The 18,139-nt window shown below is 56.4% G+C and overlaps 1 protein-coding gene across 5 annotated transcripts in view; it reads right to left on the bottom strand.

The window, feature by feature from the left end:
* The window catches only part of CHD5 (chromodomain helicase DNA binding protein 5), a 60,637-nt gene that overhangs the window by 18,898 nt on the left and 23,600 nt on the right, over positions 1 to 18,139 (bottom strand). For 4 of the 5 annotated variants that reach the window (XM_084786853.1, XM_084786855.1, XM_084786857.1 and 1 more), the window contains exons 7-20: positions 17,386 to 17,509; positions 16,622 to 16,788; positions 16,307 to 16,528; positions 14,324 to 14,530; positions 13,658 to 13,869; positions 9,451 to 9,582; positions 8,276 to 8,384; positions 7,335 to 7,526; positions 7,048 to 7,248; positions 5,186 to 5,323; positions 4,977 to 5,098; positions 2,914 to 3,087; positions 2,487 to 2,628; positions 1,199 to 1,330 (exon numbers count right to left, since the gene is read on the bottom strand). In XM_084786853.1, the coding sequence (XP_084642979.1) occupies positions 1,199 to 1,330; positions 2,487 to 2,628; positions 2,914 to 3,087; positions 4,977 to 5,098; positions 5,186 to 5,323; positions 7,048 to 7,248; positions 7,335 to 7,526; positions 8,276 to 8,384; positions 9,451 to 9,582; positions 13,658 to 13,869; positions 14,324 to 14,530; positions 16,307 to 16,528; positions 16,622 to 16,788; positions 17,386 to 17,509 (2,274 nt within the window). The remainder of the gene's footprint in view (positions 1 to 1,198; positions 1,331 to 2,486; positions 2,629 to 2,913; positions 3,088 to 4,976; positions 5,099 to 5,185; positions 5,324 to 7,047; positions 7,249 to 7,334; positions 7,527 to 8,275; positions 8,385 to 9,450; positions 9,583 to 13,657; positions 13,870 to 14,323; positions 14,531 to 16,306; positions 16,529 to 16,621; positions 16,789 to 17,385; positions 17,510 to 18,139) is intronic. The other variant, XM_084786854.1, reaches the window with a different exon arrangement.

Here is an 18,139-nt window from a genome sequence, read left to right as displayed (position 1 = left end):
TGCGCCACCACGCCCAGCTCACTCCATAATTTTTAAAGACCCAAAAATGCTTACAGTTTTTCCAGGATGCTCTATTCTCTCTTCGTCTGAGTTCTAATTATTGCTTTATGGGATGTCTCACTATATGAGTTCTTGGGGGCTGGAGAGATAGCTCAGAGGTTAAGAGCACTGGCTGTTCTTCCAAAGGTCCTGAGTTCAATTCCCAGCAGCTGCATGGTGGCTCATAACTATCTATATGAGATCTAGTGCCCTCTTCTGGCCTACATGCAGGCAGAACACTGTATAAGTAATAAGTCAAAATCTTTTTTAAAACAACTGCACTATCTGCATTCCTGAAGAGTTTGGGGTCCTGAGTAAAGGGCGTGTCCCTGTCATGTCTCCTCTGGTATGCTTTTATCACATTACAGTTTTCACTTTTGGGGCTCCTGGGGCCTTCACCCTGACTTAGCAGAGGAAACGAGATGCAACCTACCAGCTAGTCCACCTAGTCCAGCCATAGTCGCCGGCCTGGCCTGCCTCCCCGGACTCTGCAGCCACTGCCCAGCTCGGTTTGCCACCAGAGCAGCAGGCACCAGCAATCCTTTCTACTCAACTTTTTGCACAGAAAGGCTAAACCCAAACTCACATTGCCTCACTCGGTCCCACCCCAGGCAAGTGTATTTAACCCTGGGATCCTCATCACTGTGGCCTCCAACACAGACCTGACCACCAACTTGGGCTAGTATTTCATGAGTCACATTCTGCCGCTCCAGACTGGGCAGTCTGAGGGGAGTGACTGTACATTCCTGTCTGTGCCCAGAAACCTAATAAAGAGACTGAAACATGACAAGCCAAACCAAAGACAGAGGAAGAGACAGCAGGCCGTGGAAGCTGGGTGGCGCAGCACCTGCATGCCAGAGAAAGAAAGCACCAGTGGACCCTGGGGAGCAAGCTACAGTGGGGTTCCTGAAGCTGCCCCCATTGTAGGGTCCTCCCAGACCAACTTGAGGACACTGCCTTAACAAGCCAGGCCACAGGGGCGAGAGGAGGCCGAACAGAGGAAAGGCCTATCATACCAGCCTGGACACATGGCCCAGAGGGGCAGGGGCAATGACATGGGGAATATGCTGGTCTCTATAGCAACCAGACCCTGTCTCCAAGAGGCCACGTCATGCCAGGGGCCCACAGGCAGGCTGACTGCAGCGGTGAGGTGTCCCACCTGGGAGAAGATCAGCACCCGATGTCCTTCATCCCGTAGCTTCTTAAGCATCTTCTGCAGCAACATGAGCTTGCCTGACGACTTGACCAGGGAGCTGCCATCGTAGGAGCCATTGGGCAATACGGGCGCCTCCTGTGGGCAGAACGGAGCCGTGGTGGACTCTCCCTGGTGCTTGGCACCAAAGAGAATGTAGCGATGGACAAGTGTCTCGCCGTGGGCACCTGCCCGTCTGCGCAAACCCAAACGGCCTCAACAGGGTAGGTAGCTCAGAGTCTGGCTCCAGGCACACACTTAAGCGTGGTGCAGGCCCACCAGCCTCATTCTCTGCCTGGCTCTGAAATGAAACCCCTGGACCTTCCCACGGATCCTCGATTGGTCACTGTGGTCCCTGAAAGGTGCATCCAACAGTGCCAGCCCTTTGGCTCCAGAAAGGTAAGTCAATCTCAGGACAGATCCCAGAAGATTCCTGAGCCACACCCAGTCACAAAAAGGACCTCCAGTGACCTGAAGTAAGGTCACCCCAGCACAGGCAGCATGCCCAGCTGTGCGGGAAGAGGAAAGTTGGGGGCCCAGTGCTGAGCCTGGGAGGACTCTGGGGATACTGGGAGGGGTGGGAACAAATGCAGCTTCCAAGGGGACAGAGTGGAGACACATGCCACATTTAACACTCATGCACAGGAAGGAATGGAGGACTGGAGGCAAGGCACTAGCCGTGGGCACCTTCCATAGAGACCACAAGAAACCGACCACGGCAGCCACGGGGATCTACCCTGACCACAGAGAACCCACCAAGGCAGCCCCAGGGATCTGCCCTGACCACAGGGAACCCATCACAGCAGCCACTGGGATCTGCCCTGACCACAGGGAACACACCACAGCAGCCACAGGGATCTGCCCTGACCACAGGGAACACACCACAGCAGCCACAGGCATCTGCCCTGACCACAGAAAACTTCACCATAGCACTCATTAGAGACCAGCCATGATGGTCACAGGCAACCTTCTAAAGCAGGAAATCTACCAAAGCATGACCAGGGACCTGCCATGATGGCCTTAGAGAACCTGACACAGTGACCACGGGGACCTGCCACGATGGCCACAGGGAACCCACCACGGCAGCCACAGGAACCTGCCACAGTGGCTATAGGGAACCTACCACGGCAGCCATGGGGACCTGCCATGATGGCCACAGGGAGCAGGACACAGCAAACACAGTGACCTGCCACGATGGCCACAGGGAACCCACCACGGCAGCCATGGGGATCTACCCTGACCACAGGGAACCCACCACAGCAGCCACGGGGAAGAGGTACGGGTGGTTGCAGCACTTCTTCAGGTCCATCATGATGTTGAGCAGAGACACCTGGTTGCCGCCCCCCTTGGAGTTGAGCGCCTCGAAATTCCTCGTGAGGATGAACTTGTAGTACTTCCTGCAATAGGGCACGGGGCGAAGTTGGCTGGAGGCCCCAGACCCCACCAGACTCCTGAGGGGCGGGCTCCACCTTCAGAAAGGCCGGTGGTGTCCCCAGGCACCGTGTACAGAGTGGCACAGGAAGCCAAAAAGTCAATGGGAGACATTGCTAGAACTTGGGCAACCTGCAGTCCACAGAAGTGGCTAGGAAAGTCAGAGGGGGCTGCGGGAAGGGGTGGCTGAGGACACAAGCCCGTGAGATGGGCCAGTCGCTGCAGGACAGAGCTGAACCTCCGCCACTCACTTCTGCATCTGGCTCAGCTCCACGCGGACAATGAGCTCCGTCTTAGCCGGCATGTTCTTGAACACGTCAGCCTTGAGCCGCCGGAGCATGTGCGGCCCCAGCAGGTCATGCAGCTTTTTGATCTGATCTTCCTTGGAGATGTCGGCAAACTCCTCCAGGAAGCCTTCCAGATTGCTGCAACAAAGAGCCGGGATAAGAGCCAGAAGCAGACTACGGCCCTCTGCAGAGGAAAGCAGGACCAGAGTGGAAGAGGGAACATAGGGCCCCCAGCCAGCACGGGCCAATGGCTGGCGGTCCAGACAGCCTTGGCACTGCTGAGTAGCCACTTGGGCTCCAACTAAACCTGCATCACCCCACATTTCGTCACAGCTGCCTATGCCTGCATCACCCAACGCATGATCACAGCTGCCTAAGCCTGCATCACCCTACATATCATCACAGCTGCCTAAGCCTGCATCACCCCACATTTCGTCACAGCTGCCTATGCCTGCATCACCCAACACATGATCACAGCTGCCTAAGCCCGCATCACCCCACATATGGTCACAGCTGCCTAAGCCTGCATCACCCCACATATCGTCACAACTGCCTAAGCCTGTATCACCCTACATATGGTCACAGCTGCCTAAGCCTGCATCACCCCACATATCATCACAACTGCCTAAGCCTGCATCACTCCACATATCGTCACAACTGCCTAAGCCTGCATCACTCCACATATCGTCACAACTGCCTAAGCCTGCATCACCCCACATATGATCACGGCTGCCTAAGCCTGCATCACCCCACATATCGTCACAGCTGCCTATGCCTGCATCACCCCACATATGATCACGGCTGCCTAAGCCTGCATCACCCCACATATCATCACAACTGCCTAAGCCTGCATCTCCCCACATATGATCACGGCTGCCTAAGCCTGCATCACCCCACATATCATCACAGCTGCCTATGCCTGCATCACCCCACATATGATCACGGCTGCCTAAGCCTGCATCACCCCACATATGATCACGGCTGCCTAAGCCTGCATCACCCCACATATCATCACAACTGCCTAAGCCTGCATCTCCCCACATATGATCACGGCTGCCTAAGCCTGCATCACCCCACATATCATCACAGCTGCCTATGCCTGCATCACCCCACATATGATCACGGCTGCCTAAGCCTGCATCACCCCACATATGATCACGGCTGCCTAAGCCTGCATCACCCTACATATGGTCACAGCTGCCTAAGCCTGCATCACCCCACATATCGTCACAACTGTCTAAGCCTGCATCACCCCACATATGGTCACGGCTGCCTAAGCCTGCATCACTCCACATATGGTCACAGCTGCCTAAGCCTGCATCACCCCACATATGGTCACGGCTGCCTAAGCCTGCATCACCCCACATATGGTCACGGCTGCCTAAGCCTGCATCACCCCACATATGGTCACAGCTGCCTAAGCCTGCATCACCCCACATATCGTCACAGGCCTCGGCCACACAGGGTCCTCTCCCCAGCCTTACAGCTATTCTACACAGTACTTCTCAGAGACAAGCCCAATTACAAAAAGGAGGCCAAGGCTGATGAGCAAGCACTCCAGGTTACTTAGTCCAGAGTGCCACAACCTGCCCTTGCATCAACACCCTCCTCCCGAGCCCCCTCCTTCATTCTGAGCAGGCCTAGGAAGGAGGGTGCCATGTTTGCTCCCATTGCCTCCCCCACCCCAGCTCTGGCCTCTGCTTGCCATCACTGTGCTCGTGTGGGTCACTTAAGTCGCTGTGGTGTGAAATGAACCAGACGTAGGCCAGGGAGCGCAGGGGTGGGAACGCAGGAGAAGCCCCCGGGCCTTCTGAGACACAGCTGGGGGAAGCCATGGTTTGTTGGGGGGCAGCTGTAATTTCTCCGGGGACAGCGAATGCTGAGACCTTCCCACACAAGAACACTGCCATGTTCCTGTTTCACTAATGGGGAAACTGAGGTTCCCCAAGCAGTTGTCAGAGCTAGAACTGCTGGCACGCCTTCACAGGGCTGCCACCCATCACTCCTGCCAGGCCCAGGGGACGCACTTGAACCTCTCCGGAGTCAGGAAGTTGAGGAGATGGAACAGCTCTTCCAGGTTGTTCTGGAGGGGGGTTCCTGTCAGCAGCAGCTTGTAGTCAATCTTGTAGCTGTTCAGGACCCTAAAGAACTTTGGGGAGAAGGGAGGGGCTGTCAGGAGACACAGAGCAGCGGCCGGCACCGGGGAGGCATGAGCCCCGTGGCCAGTGCCCCCTACCTTGGACTGGTTGTTCTTGAGCCGGTGGGCCTCATCCACCACGAGGCAGGCCCACTCGATGGAGCCCAGGATGGCCTGGTCAATGGTGATGAGCTCGTAGGAGGTGAGCAGCACGTGGAATTTGATCTGCACTTCCTTCTGTGGGAAGAGGCAAGAGTGTGGAAAGGGGCAGCGGGGTCAGAGAAAGTGTGAGTGGGAGCCACACAAGCATTCTGAGGCGCCCTGGGCGGGGGGCGGGGGGGACAACACTGGTACCAGGCGTTTCGGGGACAATGCCCAGGTCCCTAGATAAAGGTGGCGTTGCGGATGGCAAACAGCCCTCTGTGACGGCATGCTTTACATCCATGCATTCAACTAGTCTTGGGCGGAGAACGTTTAAGGGTATAACTGCAACCCGGACTCGGTGGGTAAGCGTGAGTCCCCGGTGTTTACATAAACCAGACCCAGTAGCACAGGCCTGTAATCCCAGTGAGGTGGGAGGCAGAGGCCTCAGGCAGGCCAGCTAGCCTGGTGTATGCAATTGACGAGGCCCTGTGTCAACCAGTGTGAGTGTGAGCGTGGGTGGTGGTGGTGTGCCGTGGTGTGCCGTGGTGTGCCGTGCGTGGATCAGAGGGTAACGTCAAGAGTCGGTTCCCTGCTTGTTGAAACCAAGCATCTTTTGTTCCTGCTGTGCTGTATACACCAGGCTCGGCAGTCTGCTACATTTGTTAGTGATCTTCTTACTTACTGTTTGAGTAATTAGAATAATATACACGATATGTCTTAATCATATTGTTTCCCACCCTCCAACTCCTCCCAGATCCTCCTCCACCACCCTACCTCGCCCAATTTCATGTTCTTTTCCTTCTCAGATAAATAAAAGCAAACAGATAGACGTGGCATCCGGTCTTTTGGCCAACTAGTTCCTACTCCTGAGGCCTGACCTACGGTGTGGCTCGTCCGCCCAGTATCACTCCACTGAAGAAAACTGGCTCTCCTCGTGCAGCAGCTGTGAGCTGCAAATGGCTCCCTGGTTAGAGGCCCGGACATCGTGCCCCCCTCTCCTGCGGGCTAGGGCTCTGTGTGCCGTGCCGTCGGCCTCTGTCAGATCATTTATGTCTCTGCCCTTTCGTATCTAGAAAACGCTGTTTGCTTGGACACTGCCTCTGGCGCTTGGAGTCTTTCTGCTCTCCTACTCTGCAGACATCCCTGAGCCGTGAAGGGGCCCTGCAAGCCCCTGAGCAGTGATTCTGTCTTTGCCTCCCATTTTGTCCTAGGAGCGCTGGGATCACAGATACACAGCCCATTTCTGGCTTTTACACACGAGGTCAAAGATGAGACTCGTAGGCTCAGGCTTGCACGGCGAGCTTTGTTACAGCGAGGACACCAAGACACCGTGCCCACTCTTTATTAACTCTTGGCCCTCCTGAGATAAATATCGTCTCTCCGAGAGGTTTTTGTTTTGGTTTGGTTTGGCTTGGCTTTGGTTTTTCAAGACAGAGGTTCTCTGTGTAGCCTTGACTATCCTGGACTATCACTTTGTAGACCAGGCTGGCCTCAAACTCACAGCGATCCTCCTGCCTCTACCTCCCAAGTGCTGAGGTTAAAGGCGTGCGCCACCATCGCCTGGCTGGGTGGCGCCATCATCGTCTTTATGAGAGGAGGTATATCCAAGGAGAAGGATGCCAGGGGAACGAGAGAGGCAAGACAGAGAAATGTAGCCATAAGCCGGTCAGCCAAAGGCAGCTCTGTGGACCTAAGCCTCAGTTGGTGACGTGCCGCAACGTCAGTACGGACTTGTGATATCAGCACAGGCACCTGGACACTGAGGCAGACTCTGCGGCGCCAGGGCTTCCCAGGGCTGGGGTAAGGACAGCACTGACCTTCATGCGGAACACTTTCTTCCCACCCCGGATGGCATTGTCCTCAAAGGAAAACTCGTTCTCGCGAATCACAGAGCGGCTCTCCTTGTCCCCCGTGTAGGTGACCACGTAAAAGTCGGGCGCCCACATCTCAAACTCCCGTTCCCAATTGATGATGGTGGACAGGGGCGCGCTGACCAGATAAGGCCCCTTGGAGTGGCCCTGCAGAGAGAGCCGGAGGTGCGGAAGCTGCCCCCGCCTGCCCAGCACCCTCCGACCCAGACCCACTTGCCCTCCTGGCTGCCCACCTCCTTGTACAGGGAATAGAGGAACACAATGGTCTGCACGGTCTTGCCCAAACCCATCTCGTCAGCCAGGATGGTGTCGGTGCCCTGGGCCCAGGAGAAGCGTAACCAGTTGAGGCCCTCCAGCTGGTAGGGGTGCAGCGTGCCTCCTGTGGCGTCGATGTACCACGGCTGCTTGTCGAACTTGACTGTGGGCTGAGGAGGGGAGGGTTCAATAGTCAGACCACAGCTTGAATCGTGGACCACCAGGGTCAACCCTGCAGGCCTTTGCAAGCACAGCTCCGTCTGTCTCAGAATGTCCTTCCTGCTCCTCTCTGCTTTCCTCTGTTTAAGGTCTCGCCTAGACTGTCTCTCCTTCCGAGAAACCCTTCCTGGCTCTACATCTTAACATCTGCCAAAGCTTGCCTCACTCACCCAGTATGTCACTCTGTGCCCCCTTTTTGTCCTGTGTCTCCAGGCCGCTTTCCCGATAAATTCCTCCCAATGGACAGTGTCCCTACCGCGGGCTAGCCTCAAACTCATCCATGTAGCCAAGGATAGCCCTGAACTTCTGATTTTCCTGCCTGTGCTTCCTGAGTGCTGGGGTCAGCCACGTGAACCAGCACACTCGGATTAAGCCAAGGGCCCTGTATGTGGGAGCCAAGCAACCTACAAACTGAGCTACATCCCCAGATCAAGGTGGGCTCCTTACAACATGCCCAAAGAGGCCCATCATGGTGGTGCATTGTCTTTAATCCCAGAAATCCAGAGGCAGAGCCAGGCGAACCTCTGACTTTCAGACCAGCAGGCTTTTCCCACTGGCCCACGCCCCTCAGTGCCACTGACAGCGGCCAGGCATGAGGGCCTGGGGGTTGGTCCTTGAGAAAAGACTTTCCTCTACTGCCAAGCACAGGGCGGTGACACTGGTAACGCCATGCTACTCCTCCTGCCTTCTCCCCACTCACATCCACAATGGGCGCATCCGGTGGCTTCTCTTGTTTGTCGTCCTTCAGCTTCTTGCCCTTCTTGACCAGCCTCTTGGGCAGCCTGGCATCTTCTCCCAGCATCAGTTCCCTGGGTAGAGGTATCAGATACAGATGAACGGAACTCCAGCCGGAAGGGAGCCCCGGGACCCCCACCCCCCATCCCCAGCTGCCAGCAGTCAGCACCCTGTGGCCCCCACCCCCACATCCCCAGCTGCCAACACTCAGCACACCTGTGGCCCCCACTCTGCAGCACTCAGCACACTGTGGCCCCCACCCCCAGCACTCAGCACACCTGTGGCCCCCCCCCAGCACTCAGCACATCTGTGGCCCCCATGCCCCCCCAGCTGCCAGCACTCAGCACACCTGTGGCCCCCACCCCTACCCCCCAGCTGCTAGTACTCAGTACACCTGTGGCCCCCTACCCCTACCCCACCCCCCACCCCGACTCCGGGCTGCCAGCACTCAGCACACCTGTGGCCCCCACCCCCACCCCCCAGCTGCTAGCACTCAGCACACCTGTGGCCCCCACCCCCCAGCACTCAGCACACCTGTGGCCCCCTTCCCCCACCCCCCCACCCCCACTCCAGGCTGCCAGCACTCAGCACACCTGTGGCCCCCACCCCCCAGCACTCAGCACACCTGTGGCCCCCACCCCTCAGCTGCTAGCACTCAGCTCACCTGTGGCCCCCACCCCCCAGCACTCAGCACACCTGTGGCCCCCTCCCCCCACCCCACCCTCCCACCCCCACTCCGGGCTACCAGCACTCAGCACACCTGTGGCCCCCACCCCCCAGCACTCAGCACACCTGTGGCCCCCCACCCCCACCCCACCCCCATCCCCAGCTGCCAGCACTCAGCACACCTGTGGCCCCCTCCCCCCACCCCACCCCCCATCCCCAGCTGCCAGCACTCAGCACACCTGTGGCCCCCTCCCCCCACCCCACCCCCCATCCCCAGCTGCCAACACTCAGCACACCTGTGGCCCCCACCCCCAGCACTCAGCACTCAGCACATCTGTGGCCCCCATGCCCCCCCCCAGCTGCCAGCACTCAGCACACCTGTGGCCCCCACCCCCCAGCACTCAGCACACCTGTGGCCCCCTCCCCCCACCCCACCCCCCTACCCCCACTCCGGGCTGCCAGCACTCAGCACACCTGTGGCCCCAGTAGGCCTGCTTCAGGTTGTCGTAATAGGGGATGTCAATGTCGTCAATCTCCCAGGTGCACTGGTCGTAAGGCAGGTCCTTCCACTTGATCAAGTAATGCACATCCCCCTTCTTGTCAAAGCTGGGGGATGGGAGGAGGCAGAAGATGGGGAGATGCACGCATAGGTCCCAGGCAGGGCCCACTCACACCCACGGGCTCCTAGTATTCTAGGCCCAGCCAGGAGGAGGGTACCACAGCAAGAGCTCCAGGCACGTTTAGCAGCTTGCCCAGTGCCACACAGTTTGCAAAAAAGAGACGCAGATGTGGAGAAAGTGGAAGAGACTTGGAGACAGGGACACTGAGAGGCTATGCCAACAGAGAGCTGGGAAGCAGTAACCGGTGGCCTTCCCAGCCACTGCTGCAGGGGTGAGGCCACCTGGCTACATAGTCTGAACACGGGAAATGGCGCCGTGAACCTCTCCCCTGTTCAGAGACTTCACTTCCTAACATTTAAAAAAAAATCCAAAGCATTTTGCAGTATCAGTCCTGGGTGAGAGCCCTCCCCTACAAAGCCAACAAAGATGTGATCCCTGTATGTGGGCCACCCTCTTCTAAAGATCCCCAGGGACACAAGCCCCACAGTGGCCACTGAAAGAGTCCTCAAGGTCGCCTGCTCAACCTGAAAGAGTCCTCAAGGTCGCCTGCTCAACCTGAGTAGACTCAGCAACCAGGCCAGGAGGCCCCAGCAAAGCAAGGGAGCCATGGCACCCCTCCCTCACTGGCAAATGTGAAGGCAAAGGATTGAGGAGCTGTGTCTGCAGGTGGCCTGGGGGCCATGAACAGCAAGGCCAATTCCCAGTCACCATGGAAACCAGTGGCTTGTTTTCAAAAAGTAATTGGTAGTTGTGCACACTCTGGAAGCTTCATGGGTACAGAGCTTTGGGGTACTGAGGACATCACCTTTTTGCTCTAGCATGCATCTTAATAAAAAAAAATGGGGGCGGGGAGAGGCAGTCAATCCAAGGTGCAGCTTAGGTACCGTCTAGAGTCTGGGAGTGTGCCTGGTGTGTCACAGTCAATAAGGGACTGTAGGAACACATCTTTCCTGTCCCCCCACCAAAACCACTTCGGCAAGGCTTCAGCAAACCCCTGTTACATAAAGACCCAGCTCAGATGCCCATGGCCACAGAGGTGCCTAACCTCTACCCTCAGAGCAACTGTCGGGCAGGACCTGCAGTCAGGGACACAGTGGGAAAGCCACCCCTCCCAAGCTGTAAAGAGACAGAGCTGGCCGGGTGGTGGTGGCGCACTCCTTTAATCCCAGCACTCAGGGTTAGGGTTGAGGAAGGCAGAGCCAGGTAGATCTCTGTGAATTCGAGGCCAGCCTGGTCTACAGAGTGATTCCAGGATAGCCAGGGGTACACACAGAGAAACCCTGTCTGAAAAATAACTTAAAAAAAAAAAAGACAGAGCTGTGAACAGGGCAGAAGTTCAAAGTTCCAAGCTGCCGCCACATGACAGGTTCTCAGGGCCTTCCCCAGGGCCCACTGGCTGCCACCTCTGTCCTCCAGTCCCTGAAATCAGCAGAGTCTCACACCATGCACTGTGTAAAAGCTCTTCCTCCAGCCTTCGCCCTCCTGCTGGGCCTTCTCACTCTGGCTTCCCTAACCAATAAGTTCCATGGGAATGCCAGACTTGAGTGAAGAGGTGCCACAGGAAACGACCAAGACACACTAGGTCCGGTTCCCAATCCCGCAGCCTCGGATGTGTGTCTCAACCTTGCTGAAAATGTTATTTTATTTATTAAAGATTTGTTTGTTTTTTGAGCTGGGCACGTTGAAGCATGCCTTTAATACCAGAATTCAAGAGGCAGAGAAAGGCAGATCTCTGTGAGTTTAAGGCCATCCTAGTCTGTATAAGTTAGCTCCAGTCAAGGCTACTTAGCAAGACCTTGGTCAAAAACAAAAAATATGGAGCTGGAGAGGTGGCTCAGACGTGAAGAGCACTGTCTGCTCTTCCAGAGGTCCTGAGTTCAATTCCCACAACCACATGGTGGCTCACAACCATCTATACCCTCCTCTGGCATGCAAGTGTACATGGAGATAGAACCTCATATAAATAAATAAAAATTTAATAATATTTTATGAGTACATGTGAATGTATAAATGGATGGATTGATGGATGGATGGATGATGGATGATGGATGGATGGATGGGTAAATAGATGGATGATGGATGGATGGATGGATGATGGATGGATGGGTAAATGGATGGATGATGGATAGATGGGTAGATGGATGGATGATAGATGGATGGATGATGGATGGATGGATGATGGGTGGTAGATGGATGGATGATGGATGGATGGGTAAATGGATGGATGATGGATAGATGGGTAGATGGATGGATGATAGATGGATGGATGATGGATGGATGGATGATGGATGGATGATGGTTGGATGGATGGATGGATGATGGGTGGTAGATGGATGGATGATGGATGGATGATGGGTAGATGGATGATGGATGATGGATGATAGATGGATGATGGGTGGTAGATGGATGGATGATGGATGGATGATGGGTGGATGATGGATGATAGATGGATGATGGATGGATGATGGTTGGATGGATGGATGGATGATGGGTGGTAGATGGATGGATGATGGATGGATGATGGGTGGATGATGGATGATAGATGGATGATGGATGGATGATGGTTGGATGGATGGATGGATGATGGGTGGTAGATGGATGGATGATGGATGGATGATGGGTAGATGGATGATGGATGATGGATGATAGATGGATGATGGGTGGTAGATGGATGGATGATGGATGGATGATGGGTGGATGATGGATGGATGATAGATGGATGATAGATGGATGATGGGTGGATGATGGATGGATGATGGATGGATGGGTGGATGATGGATGGATGATAGATGGATGATGGGTGGATGGATGATAGATGGATGATGGATGGATGATGGATGGATGATGGATGGATGATGGGTGGATGATGGATGGATGATGGATGGATGATGGGTGGATGATGGGTGGATGATGGATGGATGATGGATGGATGATGGGTGGATGATGGATGGATGATGGATGGATGATAGATGGATGATGGATGGATAATGGGTGGATGATGGATGGATGATGGATGGATGATGGGTGGATGATGGATGATAGATGGATGATGGATGGATGATGGATGGATGATGGATGGATGATAGATGGATGATGGATGGATGATGGATGGATGATGGGTGGATGATGGATGATAGATGGATGATGGATGGATGATGGATGGATGATGGATGGATGATAGATGGATGATGGATGGATGGGTGGATGTGTAGCACACGTATGCCAAAAGAGGGTCTCTTGGTTACTTAGAACTGGAATTGCTTGAGATAGTGAGTTTCCGTATGAGTGCTGAGAACCTAACGCAGGCCCTCTGCAAGAGCAGCTAGTGTTCTATATCACTGAGCCATCTCTCCAGTTCCCTTGATGAGAGAGAGGAAGAGAGGGGAGAGAGGGAGAGAAGAGAGATAGAAGAAAGAGAAGGTGAGAGAGAGTGAAAGAGAGGGAGAGAGAGGGAGGAGAGAGGGAGAGGAGAGAGAGGGAAAGAGGGAGAGAAAGAGATGGGGGAGGAGAGAGGGAGAGAGTGTGGTGTGTGTGTGTGTGTGTGTTTGTGTGTGTGTGTTTTGAGATAAGATCTCTGTGTGGTGCAGGCTCGCCTAGATCTTGCTAGGTAGATGGAGGTGGTCTTGAACTCACGGAGATCTGCCTATTCTGAACCCCAAGTAACTGAGATTAAAGATGTGCACCGCCATGCCCGCCCAATGCTGAGTATATTCTTGAATGTGCCTCTTGGGGTGTAGCACTCATTAATCCTGCTTTCTTGAACCTGCTTGGCTCCGAGTCATCCTGCTGAACTCAGTCCCTAACTTGGAGGGAGCCTGGGGACCCCACCAGGATCCTGCCTTGTGCAAGTTTCACAGACTGCTCACCACATTTCCCCTCGTCTCCACGCCTCAGGGACTGACTTACGAGGATGAGAATGTTGAGCATGGCGGTGCCCCAGTACAGGCGAATGACGCTCCTGGCTGGACAGCCACATCACCCGCAGTGGGCTGTCTTTACACCTTCCCCTGTCCCGCTGCACCCACCTTGGGCTCTGGAAGGCAAGCCTGCCTCACCCTCACCTGTGGTTCAGGATGCGGTGGACCATCATCCACTCGGGCTTGATGCCGTAGCGGTAGAAGCGTTCCTCCATCTTGGCGTAGAGAGGGTCCTTGTTCTTCCGCTTCTCGCTCTTACCATCCTCGTCGCCGGAGCCGTAATCAAAGGGCGGCGGCTCATCCATGTCGTTCTTCCTTTGGTAGTTGCGGTACATCACCGTGTGGTACAGCTCCAGCTGTTCACAGATCCAAGGTGTGAGACGGAGATGGGCTGCCCGCCCTGCTCCCCGACCCAGCCCTTCAGCCTCCAGCCCCATCCTAGGTGGGACAAGCCACACCTCCACCCCCCACCCACCCACACCAACCCCCCTACCCTACCCCACTCCCCATGCCCCTATACCCCACCCCCACCCCCACCTGCCCACCCCCCACCTCACCCCACCCACCCACCCCCATGCCCCGACCCCCCCACCCTCACCCTACCCTCCAGACCCCCACCCACCCACCCACACCCCTCCACCCTAACACACACACACACACACACACACACACACACACACACACACACACCGTCAATGGCCATTCCAAGCTCCCACCCATGCCTGAGGGGGGCGCTGAAGAGCACACATGCCAGCCCATTCGCACCCACCCAGAAGGCTCCCAGGCTCACAGGAGGCCCAGGCGTCTCACCTGTAGCTCCTTCACCCAGGAGCAGTGCCAGTAAGAGAGCCCAGCCCATTTGACAAAGAACTCTCTCTCAGGGATGCCCTCCAGAGGCTTGGGCGGGGGCATGCCTGGCTCCACCTCTGGTCCTGGCAGCCCCACCATAAAGGGAGCCGGGGGTTCCGTCCACCTCCAGTGTAGGATCCGTTGAACTTTGCCCTTCAGTGGGGGACACTGTGAACAGAGGATGGTCACCAAGTTCAGGGCTAAGTCACAAGGCTGAAACTCCCATGACAACAGGCTGGTCCGCAAGCCAAAACAATGCCACAGGGACTCTGGCATCACGCCTTTCCTCGGGAGCCCACATGTGCTGAGCGTGCAGGAGATGAGCAAGGGAGCTTGTGAGTCCAAGTGGGCCGCTTGTACTTGACGACTCGACAGTGCCTTTCCTCAGCACCTAACCCGGGGCGGTAGAGGCCTCCACACACATAAACCCCACTCCTCACGGAACAGCAGAGCAAGGGGACAAGCTCAGGACTCTGGACGGACTTCCCACCCGTGCGGCCACACATTGCCTCATGCCCTGCTTGGAGCCCTGAGAAGGATCACATCATGTCCTGACCCATGAACATGCACAGGATGGGAGCCTTGCCTGACCTCAGGGACATTGTGGCCCTGGCCACTTCCTTCACACCCAGCAGGGCTGCCGTACATCCCAGCCATCTAGGGCACAAAGTCCATCTCCCTCAGCCCCAACACACTCAGGCCCTGAGGACCTTGGGACTCCAGGGAGCTGCTGACTGGCAGAGCAGAGAAATAAAATACAGCAATCACACCTCTGTGCCAGGGCTCTGAGCTGCCCGGAGATGGCTGGCTGTGGCCATGACCCTCACAAGGGCAGTTCTGAGCCCTAGCTGGCCTGAGGAGAGATGACAGATTTAGGAGACGGCTCTGGAGAGGACAGGTCTCAGCTCTGACGCTGCCCAGTTGTGCACCTAAGTTACATCCCTTCGGCCTGTTTTCTTGCCCGTAAAACTGGCCTCTCTTCCTCTGCCCCGAAGGACTATTGGTGTCAAAGCACAGGTGTGGACATGCGATGTGCACCACAAACCCCGAAGCAATCGTACGCTGGCCCTCTGAGGGCAAAGGACAAAAAGGAAGAGGCCAGCTGGCAAGGCAAGGTGATTCTCCTGGGCTCCAAGGGTGTCGAGAGCCTCCCTTCCCAGGCCACGGGCCCACCTGGCCTCACCTTCTGCAGGGAGGAACCAGGAAAAAGTAGGCACTACCCCATCAAGGCACCGCTCCGTCCCCTACACAGACGAGGACACAAACACACTGGCACACACATGATACAAACACACAGCAGAGGCCCAGATGCCTACGCAAGACAGCACGACGATGCAGTACAGCCCTGAACACATGGGGCCTTCAGATTCAGATGCCTACGGTGACGTGGGGAGAGTACCCTTCTCACCCTCCATAAACTGAGGCTCCGGGCTGTGGGGGCCACACTCTGTCACTAACCCAGCCTAGGGACACCAGGTCCAGGATCACTCAGGGACTCAAATGCCAGTGGGAAGTTTCTGTTGTAGTATGGTCTCAGGCAAGCCACTGTGCCCTCCCGAGCCTCATACTCTGGCTGGAGATGAATTTCAGGGTAGCCCACTGGTAAGAGCACGGTATAGGCCCTGAGTTCCCACCCCAAGCAGCCCCAAAATAACTTTTGAATGTCCATTAAGGGATGGAGTTATAGTTCAACGTGAGGCCTCCTGAGTTCAGTTCCAAGTAGGAATGCGGCGTACATGAGGTTCTTAGCTCAGAATAAATTCTCAATAAACAGTCCTAAAGGGGATTCAGGAGAGGGCAGGCAGGGTGAGGCGGTGGGCGTGGTCTCTGTGGATGTGTTTGCTGGGGGCGTGGCCTGGGCCAGCAAGAGCGGGCTTGGGGCCGGGTGGGTGGGGCGTCGGTGGGCGGGACGGGGCAGGGCAGGGCAGGAGGTATAACACTCACTGTACAGCGCGGGCAGAGCCATTCACCGTTCGGGATCTCCGGCAGCGGTGGGTTGAGGCAGTGCAAGTGGTAGGAGGAAGGACAGGCGTCGCAGCACAGGAGCTCGCCGCCGTCCTTGCACACGCGGCAGAACTCCATGTGGTCATCCTCCTCCTCCTCGCAGCCGCCCTCCTCCTCTTCCTCGTCATCGTCCTTCGGCTCCCACTGGATCCCCTCCTTCTCCTGTAGGGAGGAGTCCAGCTGGATGCAGCTCGGGCCGGGGTCGCCCAGGTGATGACGCACCAACCCCAAGTCCGGACCTCAGCCACAGCTTACACAGTGTGGGCAGCTCCACTTGCCCTCTGGAGCCTTCTCCAGCTCCGGGTCCAGGCAGACCAGGTGGTAGGCCCGCGGGCAGGTGTCACACAGAATGATCTCCCCGCCCTGCTGGCACACCTCACAGTAGTCCTGGTGGTCTGTCTCGTAGCCGTCGCCATCATCCACTGGAATGGGGCGGGGAAGGGGGGAGGGGCGATGATGGAGGCCCTGCCATACGCGACTAATTTCCACTACCCCAGGCCAGATTGGCACATGATAGGTGTTCAAATTGTTTCAAGCGGATGAGAAGATAGGCCAGGAAGTAAACAAATACTGGGGGTGACTGTGGAGTGTGAAAGTGGACAAGAGATGGGTGGAAGGGAGGAGTACAAGGAGGAAGTACGCATAGGGAAAGAATCGCAAGGGGCGCACGCCTTTAATCCCAGAATTTAGGAGGCAGAGGCAGGGGCATCTCTATGAAGTCAAGGCCAGCCTGGTCTACATAGCAAGCTCTAGACCGGCTACAACAATGTAGGGAAACCCTGTCTCAAAAAACCAAAGAGAGAGGGAGAGGAGAAGGGGGTGGGGTGGGGATACACGGTAGGAGCTGAGGGGGTAACTAAAGGAGGATGAGGGAGGGTGGTTGAGAGCTCAAGTTTGAGAGAGGCTGGGACGGGAGGGTGCCTTTCCCCCAACCACCACCACCACCCCGCCCCCATCCCCCCACCCCTACCTCCTCACGCCCATCGTGACAAAGGCCCCGCCCCCTCCAAGAGCCCCACCCCTCTTCTTCTTGCGCCTCCTCTTGTTCTTCTTGCCCAGAGCCGCCGAGCACTCGGAGCGCACGGAAGAGCTATGGATGCTGGCGTCGTCCAAGTCGGAGTCCTCGCGGTCATCCTCCTCGCTCTGCAGGGAAGGAGGCCGGGCTGTGAGTCAGGGCCAGCCCTCGTGGTTTGGGTAGGGCAGGGGCCAAGGAAGCTCTGAAGACGACTCACTCCCTGCGGCTTCGCTCTGCGGCCCCCAAGCCATCTCTTAACCCTAACTCGTGCTGGTGCACAGCCTGCCTGCGTGCCCCACCATCCTCCCACCTCTTGCTCTCCAAACCTGACTCTGCCTCGGGCTCCGACCGCCATCTGCCTAACTCCTGCACATCCTTCAGGGACCATGCTAAGGAAGGCCCTCCCCTGGGAATCTCCACAGATCTCTCCCAGTGGACACACTTGATGGACTAATGGCTCCTTAGGGGCGCGGCTAACCTGCTCCATCTAGGGCAGGGCCATGCTCCCTCCAGAGCAGCCCCCACCGAGTGACAGAGAAAAGCCTCAACCCTCCTCTCTACCCTCTCTACCCTCTGCAGAGCTGGGAGGAAACTGCAGCTGACCAGCAGGGGTGAGGTGAGAAGGACAGGACATAGAGCTAGGGGAGGAATCATGGCTGCAGCCTGGTCTAACAGGCCATTCCCCAGGGCTCCACTCTCCGGGCACACGTGGGTGCCAGACCCCACGAAGGGCCAGCTGAGCCCCCTGCATGATGGAG

This window comes from Acomys minous, assembly GCF_964271855.1.
Source record: "Acomys minous genome assembly, chromosome: 6".
Lineage (NCBI taxonomy): Eukaryota > Metazoa > Chordata > Mammalia > Rodentia > Muridae > Acomys > Acomys minous.
This window is presented reverse-complemented; position numbering and strand designations above follow the sequence as displayed.